The sequence below is a fragment of the Mercenaria mercenaria genome, chromosome 12 (assembly GCF_021730395.1).
Source record: "Mercenaria mercenaria strain notata chromosome 12, MADL_Memer_1, whole genome shotgun sequence".
Taxonomy (NCBI): Eukaryota; Metazoa; Mollusca; class Bivalvia; order Venerida; family Veneridae; genus Mercenaria; species Mercenaria mercenaria.
Window position 1 is genome coordinate 70,960,313 of NC_069372.1, and position 22,962 is coordinate 70,983,274.

Below are 22,962 nucleotides of genomic sequence, written 5' to 3' on the forward strand. Positions count from 1 at the left end.
TCCAAGGCGGTGCCCTGCCCTGTTCCTTCATCGTGTACGTTTGTGTGTATTTGTCGCTTCTGTATTATTACTGCAATCGTTTGTGTTAATATGCACATTTGATTGTAAAACACCCTTTAGGGCTTTTGTCCTTGATTTTTTTTTGCATTAGATAAAAAAAAACTCATCATCAGAGTCATCATCAGAAAAAATAAGTAAACTGGTGCGACTGTGTCGCAAGGTGTTCCGTTACTTCCTTTTCATTTTGCGTTATTTAAACTAAATTAGCAAATGGTATATTTCTGTTCTTCATTCTTCTTGCATGTCATTCAAACCAGGTCTAAATATGGAAAATTATGATATTTTAAGACTGACGTAAAAGACAAAATACATTAATCAATTTATATATAAGGAGAGGGCACTGAGTATTTAAAGTGCACAGTTGCACTGACATGCACACGCATATTCAATCAGTTAATAAAAGGTTAGGTATGTTCTTAAACATCTCATTTATATTTTCTTTTCAAGAATGGATTCCATGGATTTAAATATAACATTCATCGGAGATAACTTTTGAATAGGAATTTGAAGAAAAAAATCTGTAAAAGTACGTTAATATTGTAATACTTCAAGGTACAGTGACCTATTTTACTGAATGGGGCTGTAAGCTTAAATGTAATTTTATTATAAGGTTACAGGCTATTTTAAGTAATTATTTATCTAGTTTGGTCTTGGAACTTTTGATTTAGACCAGCCTCACCTACTTTATGAATTTATATAAGCAGTAACTCTTGTTAGATCAATAGAAACAGCTGACCTCCTGGTTTTGCAGACAGGCTGTTGTTGTTGTACTTGCAATGCATTGTGGGTAGTTGCTTAGCAACTACTGCCTAGACTTTGTTTACATTGTTGTATATAGAAATGTCATTTAACGTTAAAGCAAATATGCTTCCTAGAAACTCACTTAAAAGGAAATTTGATGTTATAATCATTTAGATTATTCATTTTTCTTTCTTTTCATACTAATATTTATTATGATCTTTTATGTTTTAGTAGAATTATTGGCTTTTGTTTCCTAACAGTCTACAGTTCACAGCTTCCACAACTCCACAGTATTTTGTGTGAAACTGGGTTCACATTTATTTGTGTGGAGTTCACATATCCTCACATTTTTGTGTGTGCACTTCCAGAACTATTTTTGTGAAGTCTGGGAGGTATAAATACCCCACTCTGCCTGTTTTCAGGGTTCACAATCTTAAATCTCTGGCCTTGAGTGGCTGTTATAGTCCGATAATTTTAAAGAAATATTTAAAGAAGTCTAGCAAATTTTATACAAAGTCATACTTGGTGTGTTTTTGAACTGTTTCTGTTGAAATTCTTACTTCAATAAACTATAGTTTAACTGTCAAAGGAGTTGATAATTTCTGTAGTTAAGTGCAAGAAAACCGGCCAGCCTAATAGTACCTCCAGTTGTTAACATACTTATAGAAGAATTGTCTGTATAAGTTTCCCAAAGGGCTTATACTTCAGCCATAGTGCAACACTTATAATTAGGCTACAACTATCAGCCAATTGCATCATACCGAGTCAGCATAATCATAGAAACAAATTCCGTCAATTGAAGTTTACATAGATACTACATCGGCCATAGCGTAACAATATGAATAAAAAATGTATATTCAAATGTCAAACGATAAGAAATATGATATTACTGTTCTATCGTGGTTATTGAACATGTCATTCATACCTCACATCATGTCTTGTTAACACTAATTACCGGTCAATGTTCTTAGGCAACCCAATAACAGTGAGATCATTAATCAACAGAAAACAATAAATCTGCAAATTAAGTATAATTTACCTAACGAAAGTTTGCGGTTTTTGCACAAAAAAAGAATGTTTATTTCTATTTGCACGACATGTGATACACATCAACACATGTATGCAAATGTTTACACTTCAAAATAATGCGTTTCTAGTATGTTAACCGTGACATATTATAGATATAATGGAGTTATTCCTATATTATTTGTTTCTATACTTTCTTTACGTAATTTTGTTTATATAAATATGTACAAGATCCTGTTTCTTTATATTAAAGCGTAATAAGAGGGACTCGCGAAATACATTTACAACAGGATATATACGTAGGATCTTTATGATACCAGAAGAATTTGTCAACACCAAGGTATTTAAATTTGCTAAAGATTTGAAATGTTTATTTAAACCATTTTTCTAGAGTTAATGGTCTACACGGTAGCGCTACAGTAATATTAAATATTTTCTCTTTTATTTAAATTGAAGAAGATACCATCTATGGGTTTGATATAAACAGTGTTTTCCGCCATCTTACTGTTAGACCAAGAGAGATTACTTAACTTCAAAAGGATGTTGCGAATATATAGCTGACATGTCTAAATAAAAAATTATCAAATAAAAATAATGAGTCTGTGTATTGCTTTATAACATATTCAATAGAGCGTGTTGAAAGGCAATGAGTATAGTCTGCCATATATTAACTGCAGATTGACAATCGTCAGTCGTTAATGGGTCGCACTATCGTAAAGTTATGTCGTAATTCTGTCTAAAGTGCATTTGATTTATTAGCAGAGCCTCGCTTGGAACGTTATTTAGACTGTCCGTTCTCTGTTTGCAGATCCAGTATACATCTGAGCGCTGTACGTGCCGGAGTACAGACTTCGGGAGTGAACTTGAACATTTTTTTGGATTGTTCTTCCCAAACAGAAAAATATAAGAGTTGGACATTTGTAAAAATGAGAAGTCTCCTGCTGATAATTGCTGTTTTACAGCAAAGTTCAGTGTGTAAGTACTTTATAATGTATATATATTTATTTTAGCAAAATATATTAAATGTTTCATTGTGAAAACAATTTTGCCAAATGTCAGTACAGTAGATATTTATCTGTTTTATGTTACTGTGTTTGATGTTTGTATTAAATTTGTTAATACGCCAAACGTAGCAAATAATATAAAAATACATTTGTAATTATTTTATCTTTAAAAAAATTCGGATACAATTCTACTCTCAGTTTGCTCAATATTTTATATAAAGAGACCTGTTATATTTTAGCCACCAAAATAACCTTATGTGGTAAAATGGGAGGGTTAAAATATTCAGTAGGAAAATGATCCAATGCTGAATTGCAGTTATAAAAGCCTGACTTATTTTGGATAAAACATTACAGCTTTAATGCTGCAACCTATACAGATTCTTATATCCGTATTTATTCTGTAGATAAGTTAAACGTGACAGCAGAAATTTGAAGAAAATTATTGACAGATAGTTTGGACATAATGAAGAAACTCGAAGGAAAACATCTTTTTGCTAAATGAAATGTGTAAATTTTCTGTATTATAACATATTATATGTCGTACATGAAGAGGTAAATGAATAAATCTTAATACTAACACATTTTAAGGAACAAATTAAAGCAATTATTTTTGAAATTTGTACTGGCAAATTCTTTTGCAAAAACGAAATACGCACTCGACCTTGATTGAATTCAAGCGATTTACTGTGCTCTGTGTTTTGTTTGATAAGGGATTGAAAAAAGATGTATGTACAGTTCTTTAATGTGTTGCAGTAAAAAACGTTTTTATGATAGGTTTTTTTTTATTTTGTTTTTATGATAGGTTTTTGTTTTTTTTAACGAAGAACCTTCTTAATTGAATTAGGAATATTTAAGGCATACGATCAGATGCGTGAACATTGAAATATCATCATATTATGTATCGATAACTGTATTTCGACACTTTTTCGTATGTACATACATAATGAAAATGACAAAGGCCGATTTGACAGCTGAAATAAAAGTAATGTCACGACCTAAGATGCAACCTCTTGACATATTATTTTGTTATCATTACGCAACCACAATTTTGCAAATAAAAACATACCCACTTAGTTAAGAGTCATAAAGTCCCGACCCTTGCTTCTTATTCATTATTGAAAGTAGAAAAACGTTATAAAACGCCTACAGACAGTTTCAAGGGATCAGCGACATTCATTGGAGACATTTAAGAGTCAGCGCTGACATGTAAGCACAATGATACAGATGGCACAATTTTATAAATTTTTACATTTTCTTCCAGCGATGATTTTACTAAAATTATTCACTAATCGAGCAGAGGAACATATTTGTTGTATACCAAATTACCTCCTCTCAGTACTACAATTACCTTTGGTCAACGCATGTTATTGAAATGATGTTGGAAAACGGTACTAAATAACATAAACTGGGTTTGATAAATGCTTACAGCATTCATTTAAGTGTTCATCCAAGCTTTATTTGCTATGTTCAACCTGTTCAGCGGCTGTTTCGTTTATATCCTGGTGTTTTTAAAGGGCTAATTTTTAGCATACGTTTGACACTCATGATGAAGCAGAGTTGTGTCAATGACTAAGAAAAGGGTTAAATAAAACTTCCTTTTTTTGGAGATGATTACTGAATACGGATACTTATATGTTACTTACGCTGTACAGTGAAGGAAAAAATTGACACATTGCAACCGAAGTTAAAATGACTTAGATATATCATTTTCAAAAAGATTACCTTTAACAGGGGTCAAGAAACACCTTTAGTACAACAATTATGGTAAAAGGTTTAACTTTTTGCCAAATAAATGACAGTAGAATATACTGTTCTTACAACGAGGGCAAAGGTATAAGATAAGAAAACGGTACAAATACACGGTGTCACATTGATTAAATGGACGCTGCATTACACATTTATTATGATGAAAATAAACATTAGTGCTAAAATATTACTGCTTCTATTTTCTTATGTAGGGAAAAAAACTGTAGATTTTTTTTGTGTATTAATCTTAACATTATCATTAACAAAAATACAAAAAGAAGTATTTGTTGAATGGGCGTTGCAGGGGATATGTAATAAATATGTAATAAATTCGCGTACAGATTTATTTCCTGGTTAGTCATTTTTCATAAGAGAAGAATATATTTTTTTTTCTCTGTAAAACATAGGTCTATTCTCTGTCTATAACTTTTTCAGACCTAATTTTCAAAATGCTCCATGGGCCAATGACTGTTTTGCTATTTAAAGCGCTCCGAAGAATATTTTCAGTGTGGTATTGATTATTTAAACATTCTGTTTCCTGGTAAATTATTCTGCTTAGAAAATCTGTTTAATTCTGTTGACATTAAATGATTAATTCGATTGCATTGAATTCTAGTGTATGTACTTTATTTCCTTGTAAATATATACAAATAGACATACAAGGTTACATTTTTTTAAAATGTGTCCCTAGGTCATTTGGGTCACACATTTTGCCGAACATCATAATCGAATACAAACAGACAGTTTTATTATTTATATTAATATCTTATTCATGAAATTGCAACTTTGAGTTGTTACATTGTACATGATAAAGCACTAGGTGTTTTCCTTGCCATATGTGGTAAACCAAACAAATAGTTCGTGATCCAGTATGATTTTAATACAGCTTATGTCCGCCTTGTAGCGCTGAAATAGCTCTAACGAGCATAAATTATGGTTTTTATGTAAATCTTAACAGCTTAGAAAGCAGAAAGGTATTTGTTGACGAATTGCAAATATATGCTATGATTTTATGCTCTGTCCAACGTTTGATACGGCGTCGCCGCTTTTAATTCAGATGCTGACTGTCTAAATCTATCTTCTCGTGAATAGGTTCAGGAGTGTGAATTTATTTGCTTTCTGATATTACAGTGATTCTAAAGGAGCTTGGTACATTTCCAAAGAAGAAAATTATGAGCGACGCACTACCAGCAGTTTGGCTTTTAAACTGCCTCAAAAAGTATTTTTCAAAAGCTTAATTATGTATTAATCATATCCTTGTCAGAGCAACCTAATAAAGTTGTTGTCATAATATCACATTTTTGATAAACATTACCAAATGATTTTTGAGTGCTTCTTAACATATTCTGAGTTTGACAAATAGCTCATGTCAAAAGGTGTCCAAAAAGTTCTTTCAACTACAGAAGGTATGCAAATTTAGTCAGTCAATAGGGTTAAAAAATGGTATCAAGTCTTTTGAATAGTAAGCCCTGGACTTTAATTTCGTTTTAGTGTGAGAAATGTTCCGTAATCTAATTTTCTTGTCTTATCTAATAGGAGAAAATATATAATTTTCAAATTAAAGGGAAGAAGAATAAAATAAGCGGTAAAATGTACTTTCAAGAAACTGGCTTAACAATGAAACAAAAGGAACGGTCATTGTACTCTTTTAAATAATAAATAATAAAATTCATTGCTAACTAGCTGATGAGCAGTTAACATATTTATTAACTACTACATGACAGCAACTGTCAAAAAATGTGTCAAAATACTTATTGCAAACTCCAATACACAATAAACAGCTGCAGGGCGTTGTTTCTTGACGTAACGTTAGGTATCTGTCCGCTTGTCCGACGACGTTATTGTTTTAGACATTAACATTTGACGTTTGACCGCATTACGCGGGGGGTCACACCCGTTTCGGCAGCTTTCATCTTCTATTTAACTTGTATTGTTATTGACTGTAATCATGACAACTGCTTACCAGACAGCACTTTAACATTGCAGACTTGCCAAAAAGTATTATTGAAAAGAACGTTTTTCAGTTAGAAGTAAAATCAACAATAGATACGGGTATTTAATATTATTTTTATATGACATAATTCTACGGACGTTATATTTCACGTAAGTTTTATTTTGATTTCTCCCGTTACGGAGAGCACAACGTGCATGCAAAGCAAAATATTGCATGCGTTACATACAGCATAACTACACACAAAAATATTAAAAAATATACATTACATATCTATGCGACATTTATATACATGCAACAACCACTGCACTTCTTTACTCAACATGCAAAAATCATATATGGACTTAAAATATAAAAATAATTTTGAATACAATTGCGCAGTTAGCCAAAGTGCCAATTTATAATCCCAGTTACTTCACACTACTACAAGTTCTTTAATCCGTAAGGTAAAGGTTTCACATTATCACTTGACATCAGTATATGGAAGTTTTATATGTATCTAGATTGTTTCTTCCAAATTTAGCTACAAATGTGAATACTTAGGGTTCTTCAACGACATTATTTAGAAAAACAAAATACTATGTAGCCGCAACGCACCATTCACGTTAACTGCATTGTACTCGTACTGATTAAAATACTATACATTAACTATATTTAATATGATTCGAAACATCAAAAATTGTTATCAATCAGTGTTATTTTTTAATTACTTACCTATTAAATTGTACTGTAAATCATTATGGCACTACAGAATTACAGTTTGGCAATCAATCAATTAATCAATCAATCAATCAATCAATCAGACATTTATTTACAAAATTACGATTTGTTTTATAACTAACCATAAGTAAAAACAAGGTTAAAGGAACACCAGCAGCTTGCTTGTCGTTCTAAAATAAAATACCAAAAGCTGACAACAGGGCGTTTACTCTGTCGATCTAATCAAATAAATTATTATATGTTGAGGCTGATGTTTAATTTAAAATTCAATTAATCAACATGTAAACAGTATAGGTAGTAAAAATCGTTGAACATATAAAGTATATAAAGGTTGTCAGTTTTCTCTAATGCTTCATTACGCATTCCATAACCTCTTCATGTTCATCTTGCTATAAGGTAACTACTTAATGTAATTATAACAGTTATGTTGCAAAATATGTATACAACTAATAAATTAGCAAAGAACTGAAACTGAACAGTGGTGCAATAATGAGGCTCTCATATCGTAATGAAAATGTTTTTGTTTTTCTTTTTGGTTTAATTCATTATTGCATGTAAAAATGCCTTTTTTCGTCAAATGTCACCGGTAAAATGATGTTTTTCCATAACGGTCATATAGATCGTGGGTCCGCCGATACCTAATACAATAGGTGGAGGATCTGTCACAGGAACCTGCAGAAACAGCAAGTTTGTTGACATGGTTATAGCATTATTATCACCTTAAAATATTTTAAATTAAATGCAAATGGTTTAGCCTACGTCTGCATTGGTGACGCAGTCGCAATCACACGTGAGCAATATTAAAAGGCTGACGTAGACCGCGAAATACGTAATGCTCACGCCCGGTATTGCAGAGCGCATGTGCGGGCTGGAATTACAGTACACATCATATTGCAGATAACAGCGATTCCCCAGTGCGTTAATTTAGCGAGTCTGATATATACGTTATAAAATATAAAGTTCATGCAAAAATATCTACAATATGCACAATGTAATACATTCTCGTTCGAAAACATAAATATGTCACTCTAAGATGAATTGACATGCCATAAAGACCTCTTCTCTAGTTATATTAAGGAAATACACCACCTAATACCACCTAATTATGCATTAATAACGATGTTTGTGCAAAAAATGCAATTTCAATTAATTAGCGCAATGTTATTAATTTTCATTGAGATTTATTTTAGTAGATTATCTCAATTTGGGAGGCATGCTCGTACATTATGTTGCTAAAATGGATGGTGATGTATGCGAAGTGTATTAGATACACCTAAACATTATGTATTTTAAAATGTCAATTATAATTTCGGGACTGTGTGTTTCAGTTGTAAATCTTTACTGCCCTTTAATACTTTCAGTTCAAAAACTTTTAGGAAACTCCATGTACTTGACGTGTGGTCTAGGACGTGTCGTCGGTCAAACAGTAATTAAATATATATACATATGTACCTGTCTTTCTTGCTGTCATGGTCATTTGCCGTATGTCTTTTGTATATATTAGAAGAGGACTGGAGGGTGCATCATGTAGTGCTATGTCCAAATAGAAACATTAAGAATGGAGTTTGTCTAAATAATCAGAAAAGTTGAAAACATTTGCTCTTTGTCCCTTTAAACACTTAAGTATGTAAGGATTGAAGAGAAAATGGAAAACAAAAAATGCTTTGTTGTAAATTTGCAAACGTTTCGGGTTTTTAGTAATGTTAAATGCCAGCAATATGTACGTTGGAAAGGATGATTTGAACACAAAAAAATGTCTTCCATCTGTACGCTTTTCAGAAGATTGCTTGCCCAGCTCTATGACTAGTGTCCTTACATTTGCTTGTGTTTCATTACACATTATCTGAATTAACACATGTTTCATTATCTTTTGATAATAAATAGGCATTTCTGATCCAGAAGAAGGACTTGTCTATTCAAAAAACGAATATTTTAATGTTCCTGTTCACAATAATGACAGTTGTTATCAACATTCTTGACACATGCACAAAGATAGCAGTGGTGCATTTAGTGAGACTTGAATACCATGTCTAAGTCACGGCAGCGGCAGTACGAATCATAAATCATACCGTATTTCTTCTTAATATATATAAGATTTATTTCAACACAAAGTTAGCACTATTCATAATAATTTTTCAAAAGATGAGTCTTATATACTGGTACAATGACCATTTTTCTTTCCATAAAACACCAGTGACGTTTCGTAAATAATTATATATTTCATCAGTTACCTAGCTGAGTCACTGTCGTTCTGTCGCCACGTGTGGCCAAATATGAGCAAGTCTTTTTTATGAATTGCGATAATAACTTATTTTTTATGAGTCTTCACATGTTTAATTATTGCTAAGAATGTGACATAATAGCTGGCTTTTATTGTTTACTTGTTCAAAGTTTAAGTGTTTCCGATTCTTTCCATTGGTAGATTTAAAGACAAATTTATCATGTTTTTATTTTGTCTCTTTGTGTCTTTATTCATTATCATTCATTAATATTCATTACTGTTATTTTTACAGATTGTGAATGGTCGTACTCCGGCGAAACAGGTAATTTGGATTTTATATTGTTTAACCGGATAAAAGGGATAATACGAATATCACAAGTTTCCAACTTGTAAAAATGTTTATTCAACTGTCCAAAACTGCTTTGAACAGTCTACCATTGCCTTATAGCGAATGGTTAAATATTGCCTGAACATGTGCCAGATGTTTGCAAAATAATAAAATATCCCCTACTCGAGAAGGGGTTTTAATAATAAGAAAATCCTTGTATATGGCTATAAATTGTCTAAAAATAGCCTATCATTTTGATGCAAGAAATCATAACCAAGGGCTTTGATCAACATTGTATAATTAGTTGTCAGATTACAATTATATTGTCACATTTTTTTAATTGTCAAGTACGACTTTAATGAGAAAATCAATGAATATAAAGGACACACCTGAGAAACCACAAGGCTAGGTAAATTGGTGTAGGATCTTTATTTGAATGAAAGTATTTGAAAACTGACCTTTGATTTGACCAGGATGAAGCAATAAGAAAAAATTTAGAATAATATAACAGTCATTTTATGTCTTATTCTACGGACGACGGGTGCATTTTGACATTGAAAACATAACAATAGTATATATTTTAATGGACAAGCTAGAAAGGGCGTTAAAGGGAACGTGTGTCAGTACTTTATTTATTTCAAGGTTTAAAAGAATTGATTACTAAGGTTCGAATTGGCACGTATAAACTTCAGCCTGCTCATCCAAAGAGGAACAGAAAACAGTTCGTGTAAATGTTAAATTCTGGTATTAAGATTTTATGTTAAAGCCATGTTGGGTAGCGCTCCATAAACTTTGGACAACGAAGTAGTAATCTGTCGCAAATTTTACTTGTTTTAAAGTTTATGCTAAATTATTGCCCAACAATGACAAACTGTCTAATTTGCAAATCTTTACCATTAGTCTTGTCATCATTTGGACAAGAAATAAACATTTTACGACAAAAAAGTTGTAAAACTTAAATTGTCAACCACTTTAATACTATTTTAAGAGCAAAATTAAAATTCTATGTATTATTTACAATGTTAGATATAAAATTACGCTTATATCTATATCTTGGACATATTTTAGTTTCGTTATACTGTACTGACCTTCGAAGATCTAACTTATGTCCCATTAAAAATCATTGAAATATATAATATCACATCACCCGTACCAACTTTTGGCATATGACACGTATGGTACCAGGTACAAATTTAGCTCAATAGCTATATTTTCTATTTTCAATAAAGGTCCCAATTTTTGGAGCTCTGCGTATCCTGAATGCTCCAAGACAAAACAGTCTCCAGTTGAGATCTTTCATGACCAGGCAGAGCCAAAGAATACCCTTTCAGGATTTCATTTTCATGGTTATGACAACACAGACAATATGGAAAACCTCACTGTATGGAACGACGGATATACAGGTAGGTAGCGTTGATGATCGTTTCATTTAACAATTAAATAACTAAATGAATTTTTCCAGTACACAAAAGAAAATCAGGACATTTGACGACGAATATTTAATTAACGATCAGTTTTAATGGGGTTGATGCAGAATTATGAGGTGTATTGCGTTTTGAGCTTAAATTTTATACACTTGTATTTACAGTGACTGTCCGTGTTCATGGTGATCTGAAGATTTCTGGTGGAGGACTGGATGGCCTGTATGCTCTGGCACACTTTCACTTCCACTGGGGACATTCTGATAGAGTTGGATCCGAACATTTCCTCGACGGCAAATCTTATCCACTTGAAGTAAGTCTTTGTTCTTGGAAATCTCTTGTTTTACAAAATGTGTACTTTTTACAATGACGATGAAAATTAAATTGAGTACATTGGTCTTGAACCCATATTTAGACCTGGTGTGATAACATGAAGGCAGTAAAATCTCAGAAGACTTGATTGTAAAAGTTGGCGATTTTAATAAATCTATACAAGTCAAAATCACCAACGATTTCAATTTTCACAAAAGTATGGTAAATAGAAAATGCGTAATGTAAATCTGGCGTTAGGTTACCGGATGTTTTCAGTCATTGTTGAATATATATAACATACTTATTTACCATCCCAGGGGAAACAATCCCCATAACTCTGATTTGAATTTTGACAGAATTATGCCCCTTTTTAACTTAGTATATTTGGTTAAAGATTTTGATAAATTCAAATATCTGTTACTATCAAAGCTTTTGACTTGAAACTTAAAATACTTACTTACCATCAAAGTCTACACCAGAAGAAGCAATACCCATAACTCTGATTGGTTTTTGACAGAATTATGCCCCTTTTTAACTTAGAAGTTTTTGTTAAAAGTCAAATATCTCTGTTACTATTAAAGCTTTTGACTTGAAACTCTAAATAGTTATTTACAATCAAGGTCTACACCAGGAGACACAATTCCCATAACTCTGATTAGAGTTCTGTCCCTTTTTAACTTGGAATGTTTTTACTGGCAAAACGCTAATTCAGAGTCAAGCACTGAGAAAAGTCGAGCGCGCTGTCTTACGGACAGCTCTTGTTTTTTTTTAGATAGTCTCTTGTAATTATATATAGAATGGCCATTTACTGATGATATGTATGATTTTTATTGTTTGTATATATGTACAAAATGTAAACGGATGAGACTCAAATAAAATATTAAAACATATAACTGATGAATTCAAAATACTAATTTAACCTAATTACCAATTGGTTTTGATGTGTCATTGTGATATAATAGTTATTCCATGAATAAAACATTAGCTTAAAACACTCTTTTCAGCAGAATTCTCATTTTAGTTCAAACGAACGAGGACAGATCAAAATTAGTTTACATAGGCCTACATATATCGGTATTTCCCATAGAAAGTTGATGCTTTTGTCAGTATATCTTAAGAGAAAGTTTTGTCTTCTAAAATTCTTTGCTATGACACGATTTAAACTAAACGGGCATTGTTGTATCTCAGACGGCACAGTGTTGTTTTTCTTTTTTCAGATGCATTTTGTTCACAAAACAGTTCGTCACAAAAAAATAGCGAATGCACTGGCAGATCCGACTGGTCTCGCTGTTCTTGGCGTTTTTGCCCAAATAGGCAAACCACATCCGTATTTCCAGGCAATCATAGATAACCTGAGACTTTTAGATATAGGTAAGTGGTCATAGTGAATACATTTAAGGTAATCAAGTGTCAAACACTTTAACTTAACAGTAAGTATACTGTGTCATCTTGCAATGCAAATACCTAACTTTGTTTAAAAAGTATTACTATTATTTGTATACTGTGTCATCTTGCAATGCAAATACCTAACTTTGTTTAAAAAGTATTACTATTATTTGGAATCTAGCATGATAAGTTTGAATCTCGAGATAATCTTTCATGTAAAGAATTATTGGAAAGAGATTTTTTCCTAGTTTATTCGTGCATAAGGGCAACCAATTAACAACGATACTTCAATTGATTAATTAGTTCATATATCCACACACGTTGACGACGTTCTTATTTATTTTGACATTTGACTCGACTTATTAATCTTACAAAAGTAGGATAATAATGTATGCATTGGAAGGAGGAGGTTTTGAACTTACAGCAATAAATTTTCCTTTCTTAAGGTTCGTGTAGAGATTAAAAAGTAATGTTCCGTCTTTGTAAGTTGAAAGTACTCTTAATTAATGAGATTTTTCCAGAGTTGATGGATTAAACTATTTTGCATATAACTTATTAGTTCATACATAATTTATTTTAGGTCGATTGTGAAGCAAGTTCTGCAACTTATGTTAATCACTCTCGACACCTCATTCCTGATGTCGAGTCTCATGGTAAAATGAACGGGAAAATGGGCAGTTTTGCCATATTTAGGTCTCATAGGAATGTTTTTAATTGTTAGCACAGTCATAAAAATATTTTGCCCATAGATCCAGCTTCTTTCACAGAATCTTTGGCCATTTCTTGCTTGTGACCGACAGCTGTGCCCATATTGAAAATTTCTGATTTTTTAAACATTCAGATAAAAAATGAATGTTTCCCATACGGGTAATGTAAAATTATTTTCATTTACGTCAGATGTTTTCTTCTATAATGAATAAATGGTAAAATATGGAATGCATTTCGATAAAACAATACTTCTTGGTGAAAAACATCCTTGGAATTTTCTCAATTTAGATACTTTTAGTTTTTAGGCCATTTTTGGGGCAAAAGTGAACCTTCTCCTTTCATGTTGAAAACCGCCGTATGATTCGAGATTTGAAAACAAAATGTTCTTTTTGTCTTTTTACCAACAGTATTTTTCTATAATCGTTTATATTTTCCCATTATTTTGTGTGATCAATATCTCCAACAATTTTGTTTACCAAAATTTGTAACTTCATAAGTCGTCATTTAACTTCTTTATCATAATCGCTCAAAATGAATGATTGTGTTTTTGCAGATAAAATAATACCCAATATGTAACGATTACAAGGAAATTATTATGAAATTCAAACTAATCAATTAACTCGGTAAAAGGGATGACAAACGCGCAGTTGTTCCTCTAAATTTATGTTCTAAAGACAATACGAAGGGTCAAAGGGTTTAATTTATCAACACATTTTTGAGGAGAGGTATCAAAAGGTGGTCTTGTAAACAATCCATCCTTTGCCATTATATTTAATTTGGTTTCTTAAACTCACCTGCAGGGGCAATGAATTAGATGGATTATATTACAGTTTATGCATTACCTGTAACAGTTGTAGATGGATTACCTGAAAAGAAATAAATATATATTTCCTGCACTGCTCATAAATTTTAACACTTGAAATTTCGCTTGCGCTTTCATTCCTTTATGGCATTTCCGTATTTTTCTTAATATTTTTTTTCTTTTCCGGCGTTTTTTTTTCTCGGCTCAAATGTCTCTTTTGTCAGAATTTTAGCACGGCATCATTATGTATAATTATGCTATATATTAGCATATTAAATACGGAAGTACATATATTTACCTTTTGTTACTGTTTAGTTTAATTATAGAATAGGTCAGTAAATTTCAGGGCAAACACTTTCATTGCTTGTCATTGTGATATAGTGTATATGTTGCATTGTGTCAGGCGGCTGCATATGCTGTATTTAATTGTCTATTTTGTCACTTTACCTGTAATTTGTGCGAATGCTGCACAAGATTAATTGCTGTTAGACACTGAGATATAATTACTGTTGCGGAATATGTCAAAAATGATGGAAATAACGCCATATCATTTCGTGGATATGTCTAAATATAGTATCTAGATTTGCTGACAGATTAATGTTAGGGAATGTGCAAATATTTCATTAGAAAGACAAAAAACCGGATGTGTTGTAGACTTGAACAATCAAAATGAAATTTTTAAGTTAAAGCCCAAGCTATCAAATATACGCTAAATTCGGGCATATAATACATGTCTGTTCTGGGATGTACTGGCGCTCTAGTTAAATACCGAACATGTCTTCTAAAATGCGAAGATTTTGTCACGGGTTTGCTGATCGGATAAATTTAAAACGACTTTGTTTAAATATTAAAATGTAATGCACGATTTCAGAAATTTCATCATGCAAAGGTAAATGATGAATAAATAAGCGACTTCCAACAAAATGCGAACAATTGCGTTCATTAACTTTCATCAGAAATCTAATTTACAATCTCATTAGGCCAAGTAAAAATGATGTCATAATTCGAAGTATTAAGACGAGATAGCACGCCTCATGTTTTGTTTAAGTGGCTTCAAAATGGATGGATCAACATGAATCTTTCTTTATTGCTCATCATGAACAACAACAAAAAATACAAATATTATGCTTAGAGCAAGTATTACATAAAGAATGTAACTGTATGGACTTTATTTTACAGCAAAAGTATGAAAAGCGCACCGACCGCTTGCATTTCTCCCATATTGTGTCCATGTTTATTTGTAACGTAATTTTAACACATTTTAAGAAAATGTTGTGTGCATGTCTGTTTATCAAACCCGTTTTCATTTCACCAGGTGATTACGCTAACGTCCGTCCATTCCCGTTGAAGAAGTTGCTTCCGGATGACTATGAAACATATTACCGTTATAGCGGCAGTCTAACCACGCCCCCCTGCTCTGAAAGTGTCGTCTGGACTGTGTTTAGGGAACCAATAGAAATCTCAGAATTTCAGGTACGTTGTAAACTAATGGCGTATGCCACGAATCTACTTTTATAAATAGAGTTCCTAAAATGTGCTATAAAAAGCAACAGTGAAACTTTAATTGTATGTAGGAGTAATTATGTCTCACTGTTATAATCTTCCACCATACACTCCAATAACTAAGCCTACCGTGCTTGCTTCTGCGTCCGACTTCGGACTTGATAAAACCTGGTACATGTTTCTTGACCATCATGCAGTTACGTTCCACAAACAGTGTCCACAGCTTTGACTAAAAAATTCAGTTCCCGATATGTAATACAAGACGTGAACAAATAATATCCGCCATTCAAAAGCTTAAATGATCCCATGACTGGTTTTCATTAGTTATACAGTAATGTTGCATGCATTTCATAGTTATTGCCAAAAAAAACAAAAACAATGCCTTTTTCTCCTTATTTGATATAGATTTGAAGAAAATAGAAATGTGTATTTTTATTACAGCTCCAGCAATTACGGGCACTATCTTCCATATCAAACATCACAGATAACTTCCGGCCTGTACAGCGGCTCAATGGCAGACGCATCTACGTCAGGAAGAAGCCTGAAACTGGCTCGAGTGATCAGTCTAAACCTGGCTATAACGATAAGAACACTGACGGCGAATGGGATCCAACCGGAAGCAGTTCTTTAAATATGGCGTCCGCGTTGTTTGTTATCATAATAAGTGTTGTCTCAAAGTGTTTATTTGCTTAACTGTTTTACCCGTTACAATGGGACTACTTTCTTAGCCATGGAAAAAAAAGAACGTTCGAGGGGTGCTTGAATACAAAGTTTCACCCAAATTGAAGAAATGGAGAGAGTTTCAGTAGTCAGATGAAAATTGTAACTTTAAGGTCATGATAAATGTAAAATATGCCTTTTAGGTTTTTCTGTAATTTTCTACTTTACAAAGAAAGATAGATGATCAGTTTTAACAGATTTGTATGTACTTGTATGTACTGTATTTTTTGTAAACATATGCTCAATCGTGAGCTGTATTTTTTTTATAACGGACGAAAGTATACTCCCTGCATTCAGCGTGATCGTATATTGATAATGGTCGCGTAATAAGTGTTCAGTACAGGAGCCCAGTTAGAACTACCGGGTGTCTCGCTGTTGATGTTTGCAACACTCGGAGACAAGTATGACAGAGGGCAACATAAGAAACACTTTGTTTACATTGACTTACAGCTGGAATAACTGGCAGTCAGTATATTGTCAGTATGTGAATAATGCATTCACTGTTCAAGGACATTGACTTACATCATAGATATACATTTTTAATCGTTTTGCTTCTATACATGTGCTAGATTGTTAATTCGTTTAATAACAAATGACAAGAGATTCAGATATACTTGCACAATTGATATAGCTGCATTTGTTTGTTTGAAAACCTGGAAATATTTAAGGACATACTTTTTTTCTTCAAAAAAATGATCCATTAAACAAATCGGGCTGAAAATACCGGAAAATACTTATTTTGATAGATACTCCATATATAACAAGAAACAGTCATATATTGCCTGTAAGCGTATGCTAAAAATGAAGCCGGAAAAGGGTTAATTTGTACAATATGTAATAATTTGTATAGCAAAGATATTTGTAATGTTTTTGCTTTATTTATTGTAACAGCACGCATGTATGTTGGCCCGCTTGTTTGAAGTGTTAGCATACGGTTAGTGCTCCGTTTAATATCACCGACATAATTCGTCAAATAAAAATACCTAAAAACTATTTTAGCATGTGTTTGTTTTTGTACAAAATGCAACTGGTGTTTCTTATAAACACGGACAAAGGAGTAACATACATACAAACCCAACGGAAACGAAATCCTACAGCAGTGTATGTCTGAATGAGTAGACGATGTATACACAAATATACATAGTGTAAAACAAACAGCTAATAAATATGGACAAAACAAATATATACAATGGGGCACCACCAAATTTGACTGCCGAGCTGTGTAGATACTCGACAGTTGTAAGTAATTAATTATACCCCCACCAATTTGGGGTGCGGGTGGGGATATATAGGAATACGTAGCTTTGTTTCCCCTCCCCACCGTCCCTCCCCGTCACATCTAGGAAAACAGAACAGACCATGTTGAAATAGTTGATGGTCGTAAGACAAGTTCACACACCAGGGCCCATAAGGCTGATTTTTCTTTTAACATACATGTTTTATATGCTGTTCAAGTAACGCAACCTTTTTTTTCTATGATCTGATGTTGCTCAAAATATGGAGCTACTCGTTAAACGAGCAAATATCAGTTGTAATGATACAGAGATTTAGTATTGAATTTTCACCGACACTAATAATTTGGCTTACCGGGATGACTTATTTTATGATCTGATATTTTATAGTTGTCATCCCTCTAATGCACCTGTCAATATTTTGCCCGCCCAGGGGGGGCGGCGGGCTGACCCAGGGGAATTTGACGTTTCAAAAATTATGTTGTCTAAATCCCCACCCTAGAGACAACCTTTTTTGTCTAAATCCCACCCTAGAGCCTGGTTGGTACATCAAATGTTTGTCAAATTCCCGCCTGTCGGGAATGGTCTTCTGTCTAAAGTCCCGTGTATGCCCGCCGCTCCCCCGGGCGGGCAAAACATTGACAGGTGCATAACGGAGAGGGGACAGTCAAAAGTTATCACGCTGTCCCAAAACGTCCTATTATTTGGACTAATGATATTGATAATTGCATGATTTTCTTATCTGTAACTGAATTTGCTCGTTGATAAATACTAAATTTTGTGACACTTTAAATTTGGCTGATGTCGTAAAACGAATGAACATTTCTCGATTTTGTTAAACAGTTTTCTAATCGGCACGGAGGTCTTCATTTACGCGGCACGTAATACTGCGCACGTATCATTTATTACGTGCGCACGTATTTAGTCAGTACGTGCGATTGTCACATTTGGAAATAAAGATTTAAACTTAGCAGCAAAAAATGGGAAATCAAAACGTGCGGGATATTTACAAAATTGTAAGCAATAAATCTTCGTACTCCATACTATAACTTCAACGTTATTATCAGAAATCAATTTTCACCTTTTTCTTCTAATTTTTTATTTATTAGCCCAGTAGACATGTGTCGAATGTAGACAAGTCATATAGCACATTTTTTAATTATAGCTATATAGGTAGCAATTTATTCTGCACCTCCGAATGTTACGTGCAGCTCACGTCTGTGCGAGAAGGTAAAACGAACTACATAGGAAAGTAAAAGTAATGCATATAGATATATTTGCGAGTATTTTAAAATCAAAGCCCGTAGTGCTGGTTAAAACACTATACAATTCAAATTTAAAAACATGTTCACGTTAATCATTGTATACCAAATCTGGTTTTCCAGAGAAAGGACTAGCTTAAGCTCGGCTGAAAGAGTTCCATAATACAAGTATTACTGTTGCTTGGAGGAAAGAATACGTGTAGTAATTACACGGAGTAAGGATATGCCCGAAGGAAAGTGGTGTAAGGGTCTTGGGCTCAACATGAGCAGGCATCGGCACTGCAGCCAGTATATTCACTACCGTATAGAACATTAGAGGTTTGGCATCTGTTCTCTTATTTTCCAGGAAATGCCAACCTAAATTCTGTATCCTGCAGGAGACAATGACAATGCTCCTTTGTAACCAGTCGTGTGACTCTGCTGGATCATTTCAGTATGATGAATGTGTCTGGATAGCAGCTGGAGAATTCAAGCTGGGGTTTAAACAAAAGTTTTATAGGCTTATAGGCAAAATCTGTAATACTTGAATTTTCGGAACTAGTGATGCCGAGATGTCCTGCATCACTAACTGTTTCAAGAATTGGCCGTGGGGTTAATTCTAGTATTCTGACTTTGTGATGCGGGGTATAACCTCCACGTCCCATTTGTTTTCCCAAAGTTGTATCCTGTCGCGGTCTTGCTGTAGGATATTTTCTTTGGAAGTGTTATTGACAGTGATGTAGAAAGCAGTGTCGTCGGCGTGAAAATATGAGAGTGGTAGTAAGCCAATTTTGCTCCGCACAAAATGACTCGCCAAATTATGGCGTTACTGTAGTTTAATGCTTCAAAAGATAAAACAAAATGTTTGCTTCTAAAATTGCAGGTTATTAGTCGCAATGAAACATATTATTAAGTGAATATAGCTGCTGCAAGCAAATACATTTTTATATTGCAGAATGATTCCAAAATCCAGTCAATTTCGTTTAGTCTTTGACGATTTTAAGATAAATATAGATAGTAAAAGATTGATCCGACAAACACATAACAAGGTAAGTTGTGAGTTGCTGACTCGGATTTAAGGTGTACATTATCTTTAACATCTTCAAAGAAAGTGGTGGGATGACAGATATTTTGTTCTTTAGTGGGACTTAAAGCAGATCTAAATACAGTTACTAAACACCACCTTGTAACACTTACATCTCATGTATAAGGTAAATAGGATGCAAAAGTACCAGCCTTGACTTGACTAAAATATAAAAAAAATACACACACTAAAAAAAACCTTATCAATTGTGGATGACATCAAGATAAATAATTTGGCTAGGCATATGGACAGGTATCTGTTTTGAACATTTTCTCAAACTCCAACGCAGTGTTATTTCCCCTTATCGGTAGGCTACAGATGATTGTTTGACAATATTCCTTGGCGAAGGTTTGGGCATACGTACAGAAAATGACGTCAGATGTCAGACGACCTTAAGCTTTTTCCGGAAGTAAAGAAAATGAAAGTAAACAGGCTAAACTTGAAAACAAAAATCGCATAGTCAGGGCTCATCCCGTCTAAATGTATGCGTGTGGACTTCATTTTTTTCTTCAATTTTCAGCTATTTCTAACGATTTGAAAATACCTGGGCTGTAGCACGACATATCAGCTTTTCATCTACTAAAAATTATTTGAACTCGGAGTAAACAGAAATCCCACAGTGTCTTAAGATTTTTAATGTATCAAGAGATTTACTTTTGCGTAATTCTAACGGCAGTTATTGGAACAGTTTTGGACTAATAGAACAGAAATTTCTGTCTTCTTAAATGTTTTGCACTTGCTGTATGGAACAACATAACGGGTCGACATTCAGAATGTTCTGACGATCTCAAACCTTGTCTACTAGGAACATATTCTGTAAGCAATTCTGTTAAATACAAAGGTGCTCTGCCAGTTTGACAGCTATACATGAAAGAAAGTATCTTAAACTCAATCTTTGCTTTCACCGGCAACCAATGTAAGTCATACAGTGCTTGTTTGGAACTGTCAAATTTCCTCCTGTTAAGGACAAATTTTGCACTTGTAACTGCTTCTTCAAATCGTTCAAAAGGTTCTTCTTGATGTTGTTTAAACAAACAGACATTTTTATTTCAAATCAAATAGGCTAAAAAGCCCATAATGACATACATAGGCACAAATACCAAAAAAATATGTTGGGAATATACACAATACAGAACCAACACTTGTTGCATGTGAATCTCTAACAGACAGAAATTTGTGTTGAATTGTGAGTATATTGGCATCAGCGTAAGTAGTTTAAATGTCTTATTCAGCAGCAAGGACAACGTTCATTTATGTCATGTTTATACCTTTGAATCTCTGCCGCATAGGAGTCTTGTTGATTTCCATGATGTAGTTCTAAAAAAGGTATTGAAACATTATGAACTACACAGTCAGAGCCACATATCATAAAATAGGCCAACCAAAGAAAACTCTGAAGTGGAAAGATACAGGAGACGAGCTGCTTTAAATATCCATTAACAAGTACATTTTTGTTAAAACTGGGAATGGAATGCTAAGCGGATGAAGCTTGAAAGGGTAAGTAAAAGGGACAGAGGTATAAAAACTGAGGAAAGACATAAGGGTCGGGGAGTGAAGGGAAGAAATACTAATAATATACAAGACAGTATAAACAACATATAAAACGAATTAAACAAAAAGCATCAACGGTTGAAAAAAAGGCACAACGCCTTGGAACGGCCGGTAACTATATAATAGATATTTCTGGTTTACATACGTTTGTGGTATCTCACTAGTTAGACAACTTGAGAAGTGTAAATAAAAAAATCCCCGCTATATATATATATATATATATATATATATATATATATATATATATATATATATATGGTCAATCCAAGGCATCCGAACACCAATATACTCAATAACTTGTACGAAGTCAAAGCACCAAGAGCATATCATTTCAGGGCAAGACTAGGCAAGTTGAATCCCTCCGTCCGTTTCAGTAGGACTAAAAGCAGCACAGTCTCGCACTTTAGTAGTTCCCGCATCATAATTGAGGAAAGCGTAGCGACTACTTTCCGAGGGTCAATCACAAAACATGCACATGCATTGTGTCCTCTTTGGATATCTTTTCTAACAGATTTTACAAATATTTTATTGAAATAAGCCTTATGTTTAGTTTTACGCAGTCAGTTTATAAACTACGTCCACATAATATACGGCGGTGTAAGGTTAAGATATGTTGTATATCCGTACAAAAACTCGGTGAAAGCCTTTCGTAATTTTCAGAGCTGTTTAAAGAATAAAGTACATTTTTGTATTATGTTTATATCAATAAGTGAAATTTTAATATGTGACCTAAGTGGAAAATGAAAAGGTTTTTAGTCACAATATTTATATTATTTTAAGCCTCGATCTCACATACCCGGTGACGACCCCGGTTCCTCCCGGTTAACATTAGCCGGCATACCTGGATGAACCGTGACTTTTTTTTGGCAAAAATGACCGCCGGTAGCATCCCGTCATAGCCCGGCTGTGATCCGGTGACATAGCGGCGCCTACCGGTGCTTACTCGGTAGCATATATAACAGGACGCACGTCGATCCCCATCAGTATTCTTGTAGTCACTTGGAGCAAAAGCCAAGTTGAAAACGACTCTACTGAGAGTCCAACGGACGAAGACTCTGCTGAAAGGCAAAACCCTCCCTCCCCAAATCAAGTTCATGGTGAATCGCCTTTGAATCACTCCCCGCCATCTCCGGGATTTTAACAGTGTTTTATATACTATATCATCATATTACCTTATGTCACCGCAACTTCACCGTCTGTTACCG

General features: G+C 33.6%; 1 protein-coding gene across 1 annotated transcript; it reads left to right on the top strand.

The window, feature by feature from the left end:
• Positions 1-2,595: 2,595 nt before the first annotated feature.
• Positions 2,596-17,642, top strand: LOC123533842 (carbonic anhydrase 7-like). The gene is made up of 7 exons (XM_045315757.2): positions 2,596-2,802; positions 9,762-9,791; positions 11,027-11,200; positions 11,386-11,531; positions 12,748-12,901; positions 15,742-15,899; positions 16,371-17,642. The coding sequence occupies exons 1-7, from the start codon at positions 2,754-2,756 to the stop codon at positions 16,620-16,622; spliced, it is 963 nt and encodes a 320-aa protein (XP_045171692.2). The 5' UTR covers positions 2,596-2,753; the 3' UTR covers positions 16,623-17,642.
• Positions 17,643-22,962: the final 5,320 nt, after the last annotated feature.

Bases quoted from the DNA above. Each gene is read 5' to 3' on its own strand.
- LOC123533842 (XM_045315757.2), top strand. From the start codon at position 2,754: ATGAGAAGTCTCCTGCTGATAATTGCTGTTTTACAGCAAAGTTCAGTG. The intron at 2,803-9,761 runs GTAAGTACTTTA...TTATTTTTACAG, and splicing joins TTTACAGCAAAGTTCAGTGT to ATTGTGAATGGTCGTACTCC. The intron at 11,201-11,385 runs GTAGGTAGCGTT...TTGTATTTACAG, and splicing joins ATGGAACGACGGATATACAG to TGACTGTCCGTGTTCATGGT.